Source organism: Protopterus annectens, chromosome 2.part0 (genome assembly GCF_019279795.1).
Source record: "Protopterus annectens isolate FY-2018-M chromosome 2.part0, PAN1.0, whole genome shotgun sequence".
NCBI classification, from domain to species: domain Eukaryota; kingdom Metazoa; phylum Chordata; order Ceratodontiformes; family Protopteridae; genus Protopterus; species Protopterus annectens.
The window spans coordinates 38,897,702-38,913,788 of NC_056728.1; the positions used below are offsets into that span (position 1 = coordinate 38,897,702).

Sequence of the window (16,087 nt, forward strand, 5' to 3'; positions counted from 1 at the left end):
TCTTCTTTTTTCCTTACTGTTATTTTCATTTTTGCAACCCATCCATAAATGTTCATGTTTGTTACCTTCATAACATTTCAGTTCACATTTTTTGCATCATGTCCCATTTCCCCACGAATACAACATATTTTGTCACAGCTACTTATGAAATGTCTTTCTTTTCCACAAAAAAAACAAACAAAAAAAACACATTTTGGTTTGTGCCTAGTATTTTACAATACCCCATTCCCTCCACATTTATCATGCTTGGTATATGTATATTTTTCTCTTTCTATTTTTAACACAGTATTACAATCCCAGCCACCAGTCCACAAACCCCTTTTGTCATAAACTTTTGCAATGTACAGTACTTATTTTACATAAAGCTTTTCAAGGTCTCTTTCTGCCTATATTTGGAATTGTACATGAATCTTCTTGTTTGTTTCCCTGTTAACTGCTTTTATCACATAACGATTCCATGGGTAACAGTTTTTCTTTTTTTCATATTCTCCAAGAAAAATTTCCATTGAAAAAAATGTCTCAAATATAATGTCACAAAATATCCCTTTGTTAATAAGAATAAATGCTCTTACTTCATGTGATTTTACACCCAAATGAGCTATTTAATTTTCCCACACTTCATACCTGTCCATTTCTTTGTCTTCTTTTTACTTTGAATCCTTACCACATACTTCCATTTTTCATTTTCTTCTACCTTCTTTTCTGCTGCTCCGCTTTTGCCTTCTTTTACTTTCTCTGCATATGTTTTCTTTTACATCTCACCACTATTCTTCAGGATTATCTCTGCATCCTCCTTTTGTATTTTCTTCATAATGTCCCCCCCAGGAAACATCTCCTTCATTTTCTGTCTCACTCTGCACCACCATTTCTTTAAGTAAATCATCCCACAACCCTCCCAATTGGAGGGTTGTAATTATAATATATATCCATCATTTGCTGAGTCATCTCCATCAAACAGGTTTCTGTGAAACAGTTCCTCATAATCCTGCACACATTCTCCGGTCCTGATATTTGTTTTCTCCTTCATTTCTTTCACTACTCCATCACCTACTTGTCTCGCCATCTACCTCCCTGTTTCTCCAGGCCACCTCTATGCCTGGAATGGAAACGGGAAGTACTCCTCCAAAATGGGTCCCACTCACAACAATGATGAGTAGGGGAAGTTCCCAGATGCCCTGGCCAAATTTCTCCTAGTAGTTAAAATTCCACCTTGGGTCTACCCTGGAAAGAAACCACTAGCCTAGTGGGACTGACCCAGTCAACAAAGGATAAATAAATATATTTGTCCTTTATGATATTTGCATCCACTTTAAGCAAAGACAAGGAACACTAACACATTCACTGACATGTTTTAGAAGACATCTTGCATTATTTTTCTATTATTTACATTTGATAATTATTATTTGCTTTTCCTTCCTTGGTAGGATGATATATCTAGGAGAGGCTACGCAAGCACTCCCATATTATAATAAAAGAAGTACATGATCTATTTGATATGCCTTTCTTTATGTATTATTATATCACTGCATCGGCAGAACATGGGTCATACTGATCTAAGCAGAGAAAGGAAGTTAATATCTACAGCTTTGGTCCAAGTATGAGCCTTTCTTCCTATGCATTTACTAACAAATATATTTGTTACAGGAAAGAACTGCTGTTCTGCTAAGATAATCAGTATCGTAGCCTAAAATAAAAGTTCTTGTCGGTGAGTAATCACGCATGGTACTAATTGGAGGAAAAAGTATAACTTAGCTGTCTTTATAATCCAGGTAAACAGTATGCATTACTAAATAAGGATTAATTTATGTCTCAGTTAACCATTGTTTGCCAACATTTTTAATAATATATTGAACATAAAAATGCTATATGTTTCAGCCTTTTCACTGACTGTGGAATTATTTCACTCATTCACTTCTATTAGTTTTAAAAATTAACTGCACTGTTCCTGCTGTTTAAATTTCACTGCATGCAAAGTAACCAAGGCAAGCCTTTGATTAACACTGAATTTTGTTTTTAGCAGGTAGCTGTATTATTTTAAGTTTTAAATAATAACAAGCTAATCAGTCTGTAGATTTCCGGGAGTGTTAAATTAGAAACTGATTTTAAATATAATACAATGGTTCTAACATAAATTACGTGACTTCTGGATTCCTATTCGGTTGTCAGTGAACAAAATAACCAGTAATTATACCCAAATGATTGCTAGGTGTTTGCAAGAAAGTAGGGTATAAATAGTTTTGAAACTTTATGGAACTACATCAGTGGTGGTAAGTTTAGCATAATTAAAATGCTGCATCACTGTTTACACACAGTGGTATATGACTGAGAGACAATTCATATTGGACAGTGAGCAAATGATAAAAATCTTCAATAAAGAAGCAAAGCAAAGAGATGAGCAAACCAATAGATAAGTACAAAATTATTTTTTTGCACACTGTAAAACAGTTGCTCAGTGAGTTAATGATGGACAGAAAAGAATAGTGCAATAAGCTGCTAGAACTTTAGGCAATGGTGCTCCTTGTTTTAAACTAAGTAACGCAATTCTCATATTTTAAATCCAGTTATCTCTGAGCTTATGCATTTAATGTAGAAATAAGGCTAAACACTGTATTCAGACAATTGCTGTTTTCTCATTGGGGATCTCCTTCTTTTCTTTAAATAAATAAATATTCAGGTGTATTATTACTGTTCATATTGTATTAATAGTACATTTCCACTATGCTTCCCCAAAATTACAGTTCTGTTTTTTTAACAATATATTGCTGTTATAACATTTTAGTTATATTATTCATACCTGTTCAGCTTAGATATAACTGAGCAATATTACATGTCACTAGTCAATAAAGATGGGAAGCATTCATAGTAAAGCTAAAGATAAATGCTATTTGATTTAGTTGCTAAATTCTGGTTGACACCTTTAGCAAAACAATGTTCATGCAAAGAATGATAGTACAACGTTTTTCAGAGTAAAAGGAATATTCACTTTACTGATAATGTTTTCTGAACAGGAACAGAAATGTAATTCCCATATCAATTAATAACATTAGTTTGCTTTATGGAAAAGTCTGTGCAGAAATATGGTGCTTAAAAATGACTGAAAAGTGTATTTATGTTTATCTGAAATGTGACTGGCAAATTGATAGTGGCCAATCTCAGATGAAAACATAAACTGTCATACCTGAGCATTCTGATAACAGACACAGTTTTATGGTTTGTACTAAATGGATAATGTTTATCTTTTTATTAAAGACCTGTTCACTTAACTCCACAATTTATGATTATCCTGACCTATATTAAATAATCAAAGTGCTGTTTTATGTGTTGTATCTTTTTGCCCTTACTAGCTTACATTGACCTCTTGTGAGCTAAAGATGTCATATACAGTGATGACCAAGTTTGCCCAGCTTTGTCACTATTCTAAGACAGTTTACATGACTTTCAGAAAACTGTTGTTATAGCATTAACTGTAAGCAGTTGAAAGTGCTTATAAATATGCAGAAAAGGAAAAATTAACAGTTACACATTGAAATATAGGCTGGCACTTATGCACATATATTAAAAGGGGTCTACTTCTAAATTTCAAACTTTCACAACTTCAAATTTCTTCTGGTCGTGACCATAAGATCGAAGTTTTGAAACTTCGAACCATTTAAATGGAGATTATCATACAACTTGGAATGGTACATTTGCCATTTTCCTCGCTGTAGTGTGATCTTGGAGTTGGTATATTTAATTAGTAGGGGGTATGGGCTTGCCCCCTGCAAAAATGTAAAAAACAAATAGTTTTTATTTTTTTATTTAAATTTTGAAGTTTCAAAACTTCGATCTTATGGCCTCAACCATAATAAATTCAAAGTTGTGAAAGTTTGAAATTTAGAAGTGGACCTATTATAAGACAGTGTAATTCCAGAGAAAAATAAATTTTGATTGAATAAATAACTTCCATATGTGATACAGAGTTTTAAACATGAATACACGTGATCATTAAAGAACAAGATATAAAAACAGAAAGCTTAGATGTCATTATCTATTCCAGCAGTGGTTCCATTGTTGATTATTGTTGATTAATAAACACATTTTTCCATTATGAATATACGATTCTCAATAAACATCTGCAAGTTTTAATGCATAGCACACAGCTTAGAAACACAGGCACAAAGCTGGCAAAAGGTCATTACTGGTTGATGCATTGTTTTTAACCTGTTTCAGCATTGCTTGACTGAATAGTAAGGCTAAGAATCTGTGAAGACGTACATTAGCTTTGTAAACTAGTCAAGTGTTATGACTCTTAAGTACATTACACTGTCAGAAAATCATAGTTATAGTTTTACTTTTATTTTCAGACAAATTATTTATCACTTAAAATCAAGACATAGCACTGGCCAGATGCATATACAATATCAATTTTAAGTACCTGGTTTAGTAGTTCATAAGTCAGAGTTAAACATTCTGATATTACTAGAATAGACAATTTAATAATTTGTACGTGTCTGATTGTTCAGACTTGTTACTTTGATATGTTTTGCTCTGACTTCTGCTGCACATATTGTAGAAGTGAAAATTCAAAATTATTCTACATTTGCTAAAATATGGTATTGTTTTGATAGTGCAATAATATTCAGTTTGCATGTTTATTAAAATAATTAATTAAAACTAAATTAATATTAATTGATCATCTAATTTGTTTATGTCATAGCATAGGTACTTACTTTGCCAGTGTACATTTTGCTGCAAGCCAGACTTAATAAACACAAGCAAGGTATCCTCATTAAGGAATTCCATCAGTAAGGTGATAATTCGTTTATTACAGAAGTGACATTTTTTAAGCTTTAAAATTTTTATCAAAATGCTACTTATATATTAGTAAATATAATTGAGAATACATGCGGCAAGGAGGTCAGAGTAATTTTTTATATATTATTACTGTGGAAAATAGATTTATATTTTGCATTGTAAGCTATCTATTTTCACTTTCTTAATAATATATATGAAGCAAATGTTATTTCGAAGAGACTGCAGACACCTATAACTTTTCCACAAGGGGAAAGATAGCTCAGTGTGCTTCAGTCTGATGCCAGATATATTAATAGTAACTCTATAATGTCTCACAACTGGCTAAACAGTGGATTTCTTGACGGGCCTTAGCAGAGTTAAGCAGCGACCTCAGACTTCATTATATTAGCGATACAAAATGACATTTCTAGTTTATTTGCACTGCTACTCCATTAAATAAGCAAGAAAACATGCTGCTCCACACCGTCAAAACTTTTATTAAAACAGACAAAGCTTTCAGAAAATATATCCTTCTTCAGTGTCTTTGCATACAACAAGCATAAAAACAGCATTTTTAAATACAATATCATTACATCAAATGACACAGCACACCTATCAGTAACATCAATTAATAAAACAATAATTAGCATTTTTCCTAAAAGGACAATCCACCATACAAAAGGAATAAGACAAAAATAATACATATATAAAGAAATCTGTATTATTCCTTCATTCAATTTATTTCACAAAAACATATAATAGTTCAATAAAACAATAAGAAGTAAAGTTATTTTATTCACTGTTGTTTAGATTTTAAAATGGGTTTAATTGTGACCTGTTTATTAAGACCTGGGTGTCTATCAGCTTCCAGATCATTTAGAAGCTGATAGACACCCAGGTCTTAATAAACAGGTCACAATTAAACCCATTTTAAAATCTAAACAACAGAGAATAAAATAACTTTACTTCTTATTGTTTAATTGAACTATTATACGTTTTTGTGAAATAAATTGAATGAAGGAATAATATAGATTTCTTTATATATGTATTATCTTTGTCTTATTCCTTTTGTATGGTGGATTGTCCTTTTAGGAAAAAGGCTAATTATTGTTTTATTAATTGATGTTACTGATAGATGTGCTGTGTCATTTGATGTAATGATATTGTATTTAAAATGCTGTTTTTATACTTGGATGGAAAGATACTGAAGAAGGATATATTTTCTGAAAGCTTTGTCTGTTTTAATAAAAGTTTTGACGGTGTGGAGCATCATTTTTTCTTGCTTGTGGATACTTTGGTTTGAGCTCCTCTGCTTCATCACCAGCTCTCCTTCTTTCTAGTGAAGTTACTCCATTAAATAAGCCATCACAGGAGATGGAAACAAATTAGGTTAACAGCAAATAAAACAGATGTAAAATATTCCTATATTAGAACAAAAGTGAAAATAAAACAGCTGTAGGTGGCTTCAGTGCCTGTATCATAAATATAACTCGCACAAAAACAGAAATAACATATTAAGTGATGAAATCCATGTGCCTTGAAATTAATGAATTGAATAATCAAAATTTTATAAACTCATTACAAATGAGTATAATGATTCTAGATTATATAGTTAATGAAATGTGCTTTGTTTTATGGTATCACACATGGGTTGTTTGCTATTCCCCTTCAGTTTCTAAAATATTGTCATTATGTAGTTTGATATTCTGGCACTGCATATTTTACAGAAAACTGGCATGCTTTTTCTCAGATTAGTAACATATTTCAATAAACCTGATACATTATCCTGTCACTTATATTAAATAATAAGCCCAAATGCACATTTTAATGTAGTTTGTTAGGGTATTGGAGATTATTACTGAAGGTAGGGTGTGGTAAATTCTGACTTCACTGACTTGTCTTGCCTTTATTCAGTCAAAATGCAGAACTACTGTTCAGAATATTGCTGTCATTGTTTTCAAAATATCTTTAACAGAGTTGCCTGTTTGATGTAGTTTTGCTAAAGCACACTGCATGGAACACTTTTAATGCTTTCCCTTCTTGCATTTCTTTTTCTTTCTTTTTCCCCCCACAAGGCACTGCTGATGTAGTTTTCCTAATTGATGGATCAGAACAGATTGGAGCTGACAATTTCCAATACGTGGTTGACTTTCTTGTTACACTCGTTGACAGCCTTGAAGTGGGAGCAGACAGAATACGAATCGGTGTGGTACAGTATAGTGAAGAACCCAGAACTGAGTTCTTTTTAAATAGCCATGCCACAAAGGCACAAGTTCTAGATGCCCTCAATGATCTTAAATTCAAAGGTGGAGATGAAGCTTTGCTTGGTGCAGCACTGGACTTTGTAATTCAAAACCATTTTACCCCTGCAGGTGGCAACAGAGAGGAGGAAGGGGTACCCCAAACCTTAATAGTGATAACATCTGCAAAGTCTAGTGATGATGTAAGTGAGGGAGCATTAGCACTAAAACAAGCTAGTATATTCTCCTTTGTCATTGGGGTCCAGAATGACTTAACACCAGAACTTCAACAAATTGCCATTGATTCTGCATTTATATTCAAACCCTCGGATATCAGCACTATTAATGATGTTGAGCCACAACTCTCACCATATATTCACGGAATAGCAATGAGAACTGTAACTTTAGGTACAAGTGTTGTCACTGAAGGTATGTAGCTGCTTTTTTAACTAATGCATTGTTAAAATATGTTCATTATGCTAATAGCATATTATTATTATAATGTGGATATGGTGAAATCATCAATAACTAAGTGGTTGAAAGGCATTAATTTTGGAATAGCTTACAGAATGGAACTTTCACTAATGTTATTTCTTAGGTGGGAGATATGATCCCCACACCTACTCTTTAGGTGGGTACCTCCTGAGCCCTTGGCTTAATTAAAACTAATCTGAATGTCATCAAGTTTCATTGAACTGAAAGTTATTAAAAATTCTAAATAAATTTGCTTCGGTTGGCTACTCAAATGAACAGGCTTCAGCCAAATTAATAACTTATAATACGTACACCAGAAACTTTGTCACTGAACTACCAGATTTCAAAGCACTGACACTACATTTCTGGTAAGTAAAAAAAAAAAAAAAAGGTTCATATGTAATATGTGTGCGTCTGTGTGCATATATGTGTATTATCTATGCATACATGTACCGAGTGGCTAGACAGAGGGACTGAGCTAGTAAGATGTGCAGCAGGTAAGGGTGATAAAGGATAATGAGGGAAACATACTCACAAGCGAGGAGAGTGTGTTGACCAGATGGAAAGAGTACTTTGAGGGGCTGATGAATGAAGAGAATGAGAGGAAGAGAAGGCTGGATGATGTGCGGATAGTGACTCATTAAGTGCAGTGGATTAGCAAGGAGGAAGTAAGTATAGCTATGAAGAGGATGAAGAATGGAAAGGCTGTTGGTCCAGATGACATACCTGTGGAAGCATGGAGGTGTTTAGGTGAAATGGCAGTGGAGTTTTTAACTAGATTGTTTAATGAAATCTTGGAAAGTGAGACGATGCCTGAAGAATGGAGAAAAAGTGTTTTGCTACCGATTTTTAAGCATAAGGATGGTGTGCAGAGCTGTAGTAACTACAGAGGGATTAAACTGATCAGTCACAGCATGAAGTTATGGGAAAGAGTGGTGGAAGCTAGGTTAAGAAGGGAGGTGATGATTAGTGATCAGCAGTATGGTTTCATGCAGGGTAAGATAACTACAGATGCGATGTTTGCTCCGAGAGTGTTGATGGAGAAGTACAGAGAAGGTCAGAAGGAGTTGCATTGTGTCTTTGTGGACTTAGAGAAAGCATATGACAGGGTGCCTAGAGAGGAGTTGTGGTATTGTATGAGGAAGTCGGGAGTGTTACAGAAGTATGCAAAAGTGGTACAGGATATGTAAGAGGGTAGTGTGACAGTGGTGAGGTCTGTGGTGGAAGTGACAGATGCGTTTAAGGTGGAGGTGGGATTACATCAAGGATCAGCTCTGAGCCCTTTCTTATTTGCAATGGTGATAGACAGGTTGACAGACGAGATCAGACAGGAGTTCCCATGGACTATGATGTTTGCAGATGACATTGTGATCTGTAGTCAGAGTAGGGAACAGGTGGAGGAGACCCTGGAGAGGTGGAGATATGCTCTAGACAGAAAAGGAATGAAGGTCAGCAGGACTAAGACAGAATATATGTGTGTGAATTAGAGGGAGGATAGAGGAATGGTGAGGATGCAAGGAGTAGAAGTGGTGAAGGTGGATGAGTTTAAATATTTGGGATCAGCAGTTCAGAGTAATGGTGAGTGAGGAAGAGTGGTGAAGAAGAGAGTACAGGCAGGATGGAGTGGGTGGAGAACAGTGGCAGGAGTGATTTGTGACAGACGAGTACCAGTAAGAGTGAAAGGGAAGGTCTACAAGAGGGTAGTGAGACCAGCTATGTTATATGGGTTGGAGACAGTGGCATTGACAAAAAGGGAGGAGTCAGAGCTGGACGTGGCAGAGTTAACAATGTTAAGATTTGCACTGGGTGTGACGAAGGTGGACAGGATTAGGAATAAGTATATTAGAGGGTCAGCCTAGGTTGGAAGGTTTGGAGACAAAGCAAGAGAGGCAAGATTACATTGGTTTGGACATGTGCTGAGGAGGGATGCAGAGTATATTGGGAAAAAGATGCTAAGGATGAAGCTGCCTGGTAACAGGAAAAGAGGAAGGCCTAAGATAAGGTTTATGGATATGGTGAGAGAGGACATGCAGGTGATTGGTATGACAAAGCAAGATGCAGAAGACAGGAAGAAATGGAAACAGATATCCGCTGTGGCGACCCCTAATGGGAGCAGCCAAAAGAAGAAGAAGATATATATATATATATATATATATATATATATATATATATATATATATATATATATATATATATATGTGTGTGTGTGTGTGTGTATGTATATAATCAGATGCATATGCTTATACATCATTATTATATTTATCTTTTATCACAGAAGATAAAGAATGTATTGGGCTCATTTTTGATGGACTTCAGTCCAGTATATCGACATCGTTTTCTTGCTGTTACTGTTACTGTTACTGCCTGGGTTGTATACTTAATGGTTCAGTTTTGATGCAGTGAAATTTTTTATATTGCATTCATGCAATATTCTGTTAACAACTTTCTTCTCTTCTGAGTATAGTGTCCATTTTTGTAAGGTTTAATCTCATTCTCTATATGCACATAAAATAACCATTATTGATATATCATCCTTTGCTGCACCAAAATACACAGTCCTGTAATAGAAGAACCCAAACATTTTTATGAGTGTACTGCTTAGTAGTAGGCTGATTAAATTGTAACTGTTATTCTAAGTCTTTTGGTTTAAGCACTTGGGCTAGATACAGGTTGTTTTACATTAAGAAGGTTTGTGGTCTGCACTGTTGTGGCAGGATAGGTAGCTTACATCCTTCTAAGCTGGGAATTGCTGATTAAAGGCCCAGTGTCTGCTATTCTAAAAGTGTATTAGTTCTGGCTTAAACACTTGGGCTTCAGATCAGTTATTCTACATTAAGAGGGTTTGTGGTCTGATCTCTTGTGGGAGGAGAGGCTGGATTCTGCCCTTCTGAGCTGGGAATTTCTGGTCACGGGCTTATTGTGCCTACTTATTTGAATTGTTTCTTTCTGAAATTGGTGCACCTTGTTGCTGTAGCGTAGACCAGATTCAGGCCTGCTGAATCTAGCTTTGTTTGTAGAACTTGAGCACTGATCCAGGCCATCTATTTTTGGAGAAGGTTCCCCTGCACCCTAGTAGCAGAAGTGTGCAGTTAGAACTTGCCTGATTGAAGACTGCTGGAACAGGGCTCACTTCTGAGCTTTTTTCTGGTTAATTGGGTAACTTGTTTAAATCAGTTTGTTCGTTTTCTATTGTTTTATATATATATATATATATATATATATATATATATATATATATATATATATATATATAAATTCCACTTTATTCATCTGATTTTACTGTATTTTGTTTCTTCCTACTTTATTACTAGGGGCATTGACTACAACTCTGATCTGCGATATATAACAATAAGTATCCTTTTCTGTGCATTTAAAGTGTTTTTTTGATTGTATCTGCTTTATTTTCTGAAAAAAAAACAACCACCCCCAAAAAATATACTTGTTTCTCACCTTTCTAAGCTAGTATAGTCCAGTTTTCAGGTTACTGCTGAATTCAGGGCTGTGTTACAAATCTCTGTGTTTGCCCATACCTTACTTGGATAGGAAAGTTTCTCTGTTTACCTGTGAGAGAGGGGAGCTTTGAGCAGCCTATCTGTTCATGGAGGAGTGGTTTCAGCCCAGAAATTAGTAGTTTATTGGTCATTTGGGGCTAATTTATATCTCTTCATTTCCTTGCATTTGGGCCTGCTATAACACATGCATGCTGTTTTGTGCAACTCAGGGATGTATGATAACTACCACTATAATTGTAAATATTGCATTTGCCCGGTTTTGCGCACTGGTCAGCGCTGGTTAGCTAGGGTAAAATTATTCCCGGCTCCACAAAGTCTCCTCCTCAATTTTTACCTTGGAACTAGACAAACTTTCAACTTAAGCACTCAAGCCATTAATTTCTCAGCCCGGCACTTGCTCAAAACTCATAGCAAGCACTTATAAACCCAAGCACTAGACCCTCCTGTACTGTACAGAAAGATAAGGCTCTCTATTCGACCTTATTAGCCATCCAGTAAAACAGTTCACTGTATCTATCTAGGCATGTCCAAAGGGCAGTTTCAGGTGTACTCTCCAGTCCAACTGGTGAATCTGAGCATTTTGAGGCAATGTTACAACTGCCTCATGTACAAAGACAACCCTATTCTCCTACCACCAAACACTAATACATGCGAGAGATGCAATTATACAGCCAAACTGGAGGCTAAGCTGTTTCAACCCAAGACTGGATCAGACAGTCAAGAGGAGAAGGGAAATACTTGCATCACACCACCAGTCTCACATAGACCCATTAAACCAGCACCGGCAAAAAACACACATAAATACATGAAAGCATACTCGGAAGCTCTAAAGAAAAATTTGCAAAACCAACAGAGACCTCCAAAGCAAACATCCAAGTAACCTCCACCCCCCAACACAAACCATGAAACACATACTTCACAAAACCAGTGTGCCATGCAATCACAACCCTTAAGGCAAAATAACATACCCAACATACTAGTGATAGGTGACTCTATAGTCAGGCACACTGACGTCCCACTCACTAGGCTGAATAAGGAGAAGGTTACTGTTAGCTCCCTGTTGGGTGCCAGGATCCTCCACATAACAAGCACTCAGGTCACTCCAGAACAAGTACAAATATGACTCTATCATTGTCCATGTTGGTGTGAATGACCTGAGACGTACTTCCCTGGACTACATGAAAAGAGACATGGAAGAGCTCTCCGATCACGTAGCCCAGGCCGGTTTGACCCTGACCCTGAGTAGCATCCTGCCCTCACCAAGAGTGATATAACGGTATAAAGAAAAAAAATCTTGATTTCAACAATTGGCTAAGTTTCTGGTGTCATTCAAAGGGGATCCAGTGTCTGTCCACCTGGGAAGACATGCTCGACAAGCCACGCTGCTTTGCTTGAGACGGCTTGCACCTGTCATCCTTAGGCTTTTGAATATTGGCCAATGCTCTTGCCACCCCCATAGTGCCTTTTTTAGGCAAAGCTCAAAAGACAAACCCACCACCGTAAATAGCACAAGTAACAAAAAACTGAGGGTAATGCTACTCAATGCCAGAAGTCTATACCTCAAAATGCACACACCCGAGGCACTCCTCAGTATGGAGAAAATCGATATATGTTCAGTAACAGAAACCTGGTTTAAGGCTTTAGAGAGCACCCCAGCACTACCAGGCTACAACTCATACCATACATTTCGGCACACAGAACCAAAACTGAAATACAAAAGGTGGGGGCCTATCTATATTCATCAAGGATACCCACACCTCCAGGTTAGTGGCACAGCACGATGCTTCAGAGATCATCCATGTGCAACTAACAACGGGCAAAACTCCAAATCAAATTGTGGCTTGCTACAGATCACCCACCATGTCCCAGGACCCCCATTCTGTGTTTCTGGAAGTACTGGTAAACATAAAGGTCCTACCAAACACCCTAATATTGGATGATTTCAGTTACCCAAACATTAACTGGGAGAACTACTCAAGTACTAACTGCCTTGCCCAACATTTCCTAGAATTTATAAACTCAAATGCCCTGTTTCAGCTGGTCAACACTCCCACCAGAGGTGACATCATATTGGACCTGGTCATCACCAACATGGACGACCAGTGTTCCACACCGGAGGTCAACCCCTTGCTGGTTAGATCTGACCATAAACAAATCACTTTGGATATCCACATTCCGCCCCCACCCCCGGACAAGGAAACCACCGTGAAAAACTTTTCAAAAGCAAACTTCACGTTACTTTAGACCGAGGTGGAAAGTTTCAAAGCCCCCATGCTGAAGGATAACGCTGTCCAAGCTGCAAAATCCTGTACTAATGCATTCTATGGGCACCTACAAGAATGCATGGATCTTGCTATCTCAAGCTAAACCAAGACTCACTCCTCCAAAAAAAGGAAATCAGTCTGGTGGACTCCTGCCATAAACAAGCTATACAATAGAAGGAGGAAACTAGTACAGAAAAGAGTAAAATCCCAAGAAGGGAAGACATCCCTGATCAGTATCAGCAAGAAACTACAATCCCTCATAAAATCATCCAAGGCAAGCTTCGAAAGAAAAATTGCCAAGGACTCCAAAGATAACCACAAGGCATTCTTTAGCTATGTCAAGAATCTAAGTGGCAATGCTCAGATCTGCTCGGAGTTAGTGCAGAATGGCACAAAATACACTGAACCGACTGATATCGCCAACATCCTGGCAGACAGGTTCAGCACATTCATCCCCCTCTCACTCCCAAATGGGGCCCATAACCATACCAGAAGAATGTAGAGTCCCTGAAATCACAGACACTCAGGTTAAAACAGCCATCTCCAAAGCCAAAAACACAGCATCAATGGGACCGGATGGTGTCCCAGGCTGCTTCCTACATGAGCTCAAAGACGAACTAACTCCTCACTTAAACACACTGTTCAAACTCAGCCTCTCCACAGGCTACGTACCCAATAGTGGTGCACAGCAACGGTTATTCCACTCCACAAAGGTGGAGCTACAACAGACCCTGGGAACTATTGCCCTATAAGCCTGACTAGCTTGGTCTGCAAGGCTATAGAGCGCATCATCATGGAACTCATTAACAGAGACATTGGAAACCTCCAAACACTGGACCCTACCCAGTTCGGCTTTGTTAAGGGCAGGTCATGCCTCCTAAACCTGGTGGACTTCTTTGAGACAGTTACTAAGGCTATTAATGAGGGAAAGGTGGTACACACAGCCTACCTAGACCTCGCAAAGGCCTTTGACACCATTCCTCATTCTGGTATTATAGACAAGCTCACCAGCCTGAATATAAACTGCTACGTCACAAGATGAGTTTCCAACTGGCTCATGGACAGAACCCACATGGTGAGAGTTGCAGGAGCTAGGTCTGACTTTAAACTGGTTACAAGTGGCATTCCCCAGGGCTCAGTCCTAGGACACCTCCTGTTCAGCATATACTTCTCAGAGGTACAGGCAAGCACAGGAGGACTATGGCTGACCAAGTTCACAGAAGACTGCAAACTAGGGGCTATAATTGACTCTCCGGCTGACACAGACATCCTCCAAAAGGATCTCACTGAGACGGATACCTGGTGTCAAAATCATGGCCTCAAGCTAAATGCCAAAAAGTGCATAGTCATCCCCTTTGGAAAAAACAAAGTACCCACAAACTACCACATAGGTGGTAGTCCCCTAAATACGGAAGATGTAATAAGGGATCTGGGGACCCAGGTAGATAGTAATCTCACCTTTGATAATCACATTGCCAAAGTGGTTAGAAAATCCTCCTACGTGGCCCACCTAATCACAAAAGGGTTTGCAATCGGATCAAAAGAGGTTATTGTGCCCCTCTACTCATCACTCAGCAGACCCATCATACAGTACAACACCCCGTTTGGGATGTACATTACAAGACAGCTGCAACAGCTGGAAAGACCACAGAAGTACCTAACCAAGAGGATCACTGGCCTCAAATGGATGCTCTATGCAGCTCCACTGAAGAAACTCAAGCTGTACTAGGTTGCATGCCACCTACTCAGAGGTGATCTCTGCCTGACATACAAGGCCATGTCCAACCCAGAATTGATGGACATGCTCCACCTAAAGAAAACCTTATCTCCTCAAGCCACATGCTTTAGGGATCTAAACCTCACCACAACAATAAATAGGATGTGCTAGAGGGATAGATTCCTGTTTCAGAGACTTCCCATGCTTTGGAACAAGATTCCAATCTATATTAGGCAGAGCTCCTCGCTAACACTCTTCTAAAGAAACCTTGACAAGTGGATGGGAAACAGAAAGTTTACCCCGGGGTTCACTTCAGTGGCTCCGCTGGACAGAGACACAGGGAACTAATCTAAGGGGGCGGCAAAAACCATCACATTCTGGCTAGGCTTATAAATGTCTTTGGGCAGATAGCCTAGTACCTACCTATGAACCTATGAACCTAAAAGTGCTAATCCTCACTTGATTTAGTTAGATAAACACACCTTTTCTTGTATTTTCTAACCAAGTTTAACATGTATGTCTTTCTTACCACTACTAGTAATATGCAATTAAACTCATCCAAACAGGAGATATTAGCATGCATCAGTAAGTGTGACCTACAATGAATGAATGGCCTCTTGTATTGCATTAGTTGAGATCTAAAAATGACTTTTATGTTTTCTGCTATGCACTTTAATGCCTAAACACACCACTTAAACAGATTATTAATATATGGCATTTTGCATTTTAATGTCAGAATATTTTTAATGAGAAATGATGCCCCTGAGATTCTTTCAAGGTGTACCCTTGTTCTAGTACACTTCAGTCTGCTGCCTGTAATATTTTCCATAAACTTTATGTCATGGGTACAGATTATGCTAACGTCTATCACAGTAGCTCAGCTGTAGCTCTGACTTGACTAAGATAATCTGAGATAATGAGTGCCTTAGGTGCGGGAACAGCCAGGTGAAGTAACTCATCCGTAGTGAGAGAGAGGTGGTCTAGCCCTATGCAGTGCTGGCACTTCCTGGAGAGAGAGGGGGGGGGGGTTACGTGCCATTCTACATATGGTATGGACAGTGGCTGTGTGCTTGGCTCTACCAAGATCCATTTGCATGATACCCTTTA

General features: G+C 37.8%; 1 protein-coding gene across 3 annotated transcripts in view; it reads left to right on the forward strand.

Annotated features, from left to right (window-relative positions):
- The window catches only part of COL6A3 (collagen type VI alpha 3 chain), a 739,239-nt gene that overhangs the window by 63,219 nt on the left and 659,933 nt on the right, over positions 1 to 16,087 (forward strand). For 2 of the 3 annotated variants that reach the window (XM_044060522.1, XM_044060523.1), the window contains exon 3: positions 6,849 to 7,442. The exons of the other annotated variant lie outside the window; for it this stretch is intronic. In XM_044060522.1, coding sequence (XP_043916457.1) covers positions 6,849 to 7,442 — 594 coding nt within the window. The remainder of the gene's footprint in view (positions 1 to 6,848; positions 7,443 to 16,087) is intronic. 3 annotated transcript variants of the gene reach the window in all.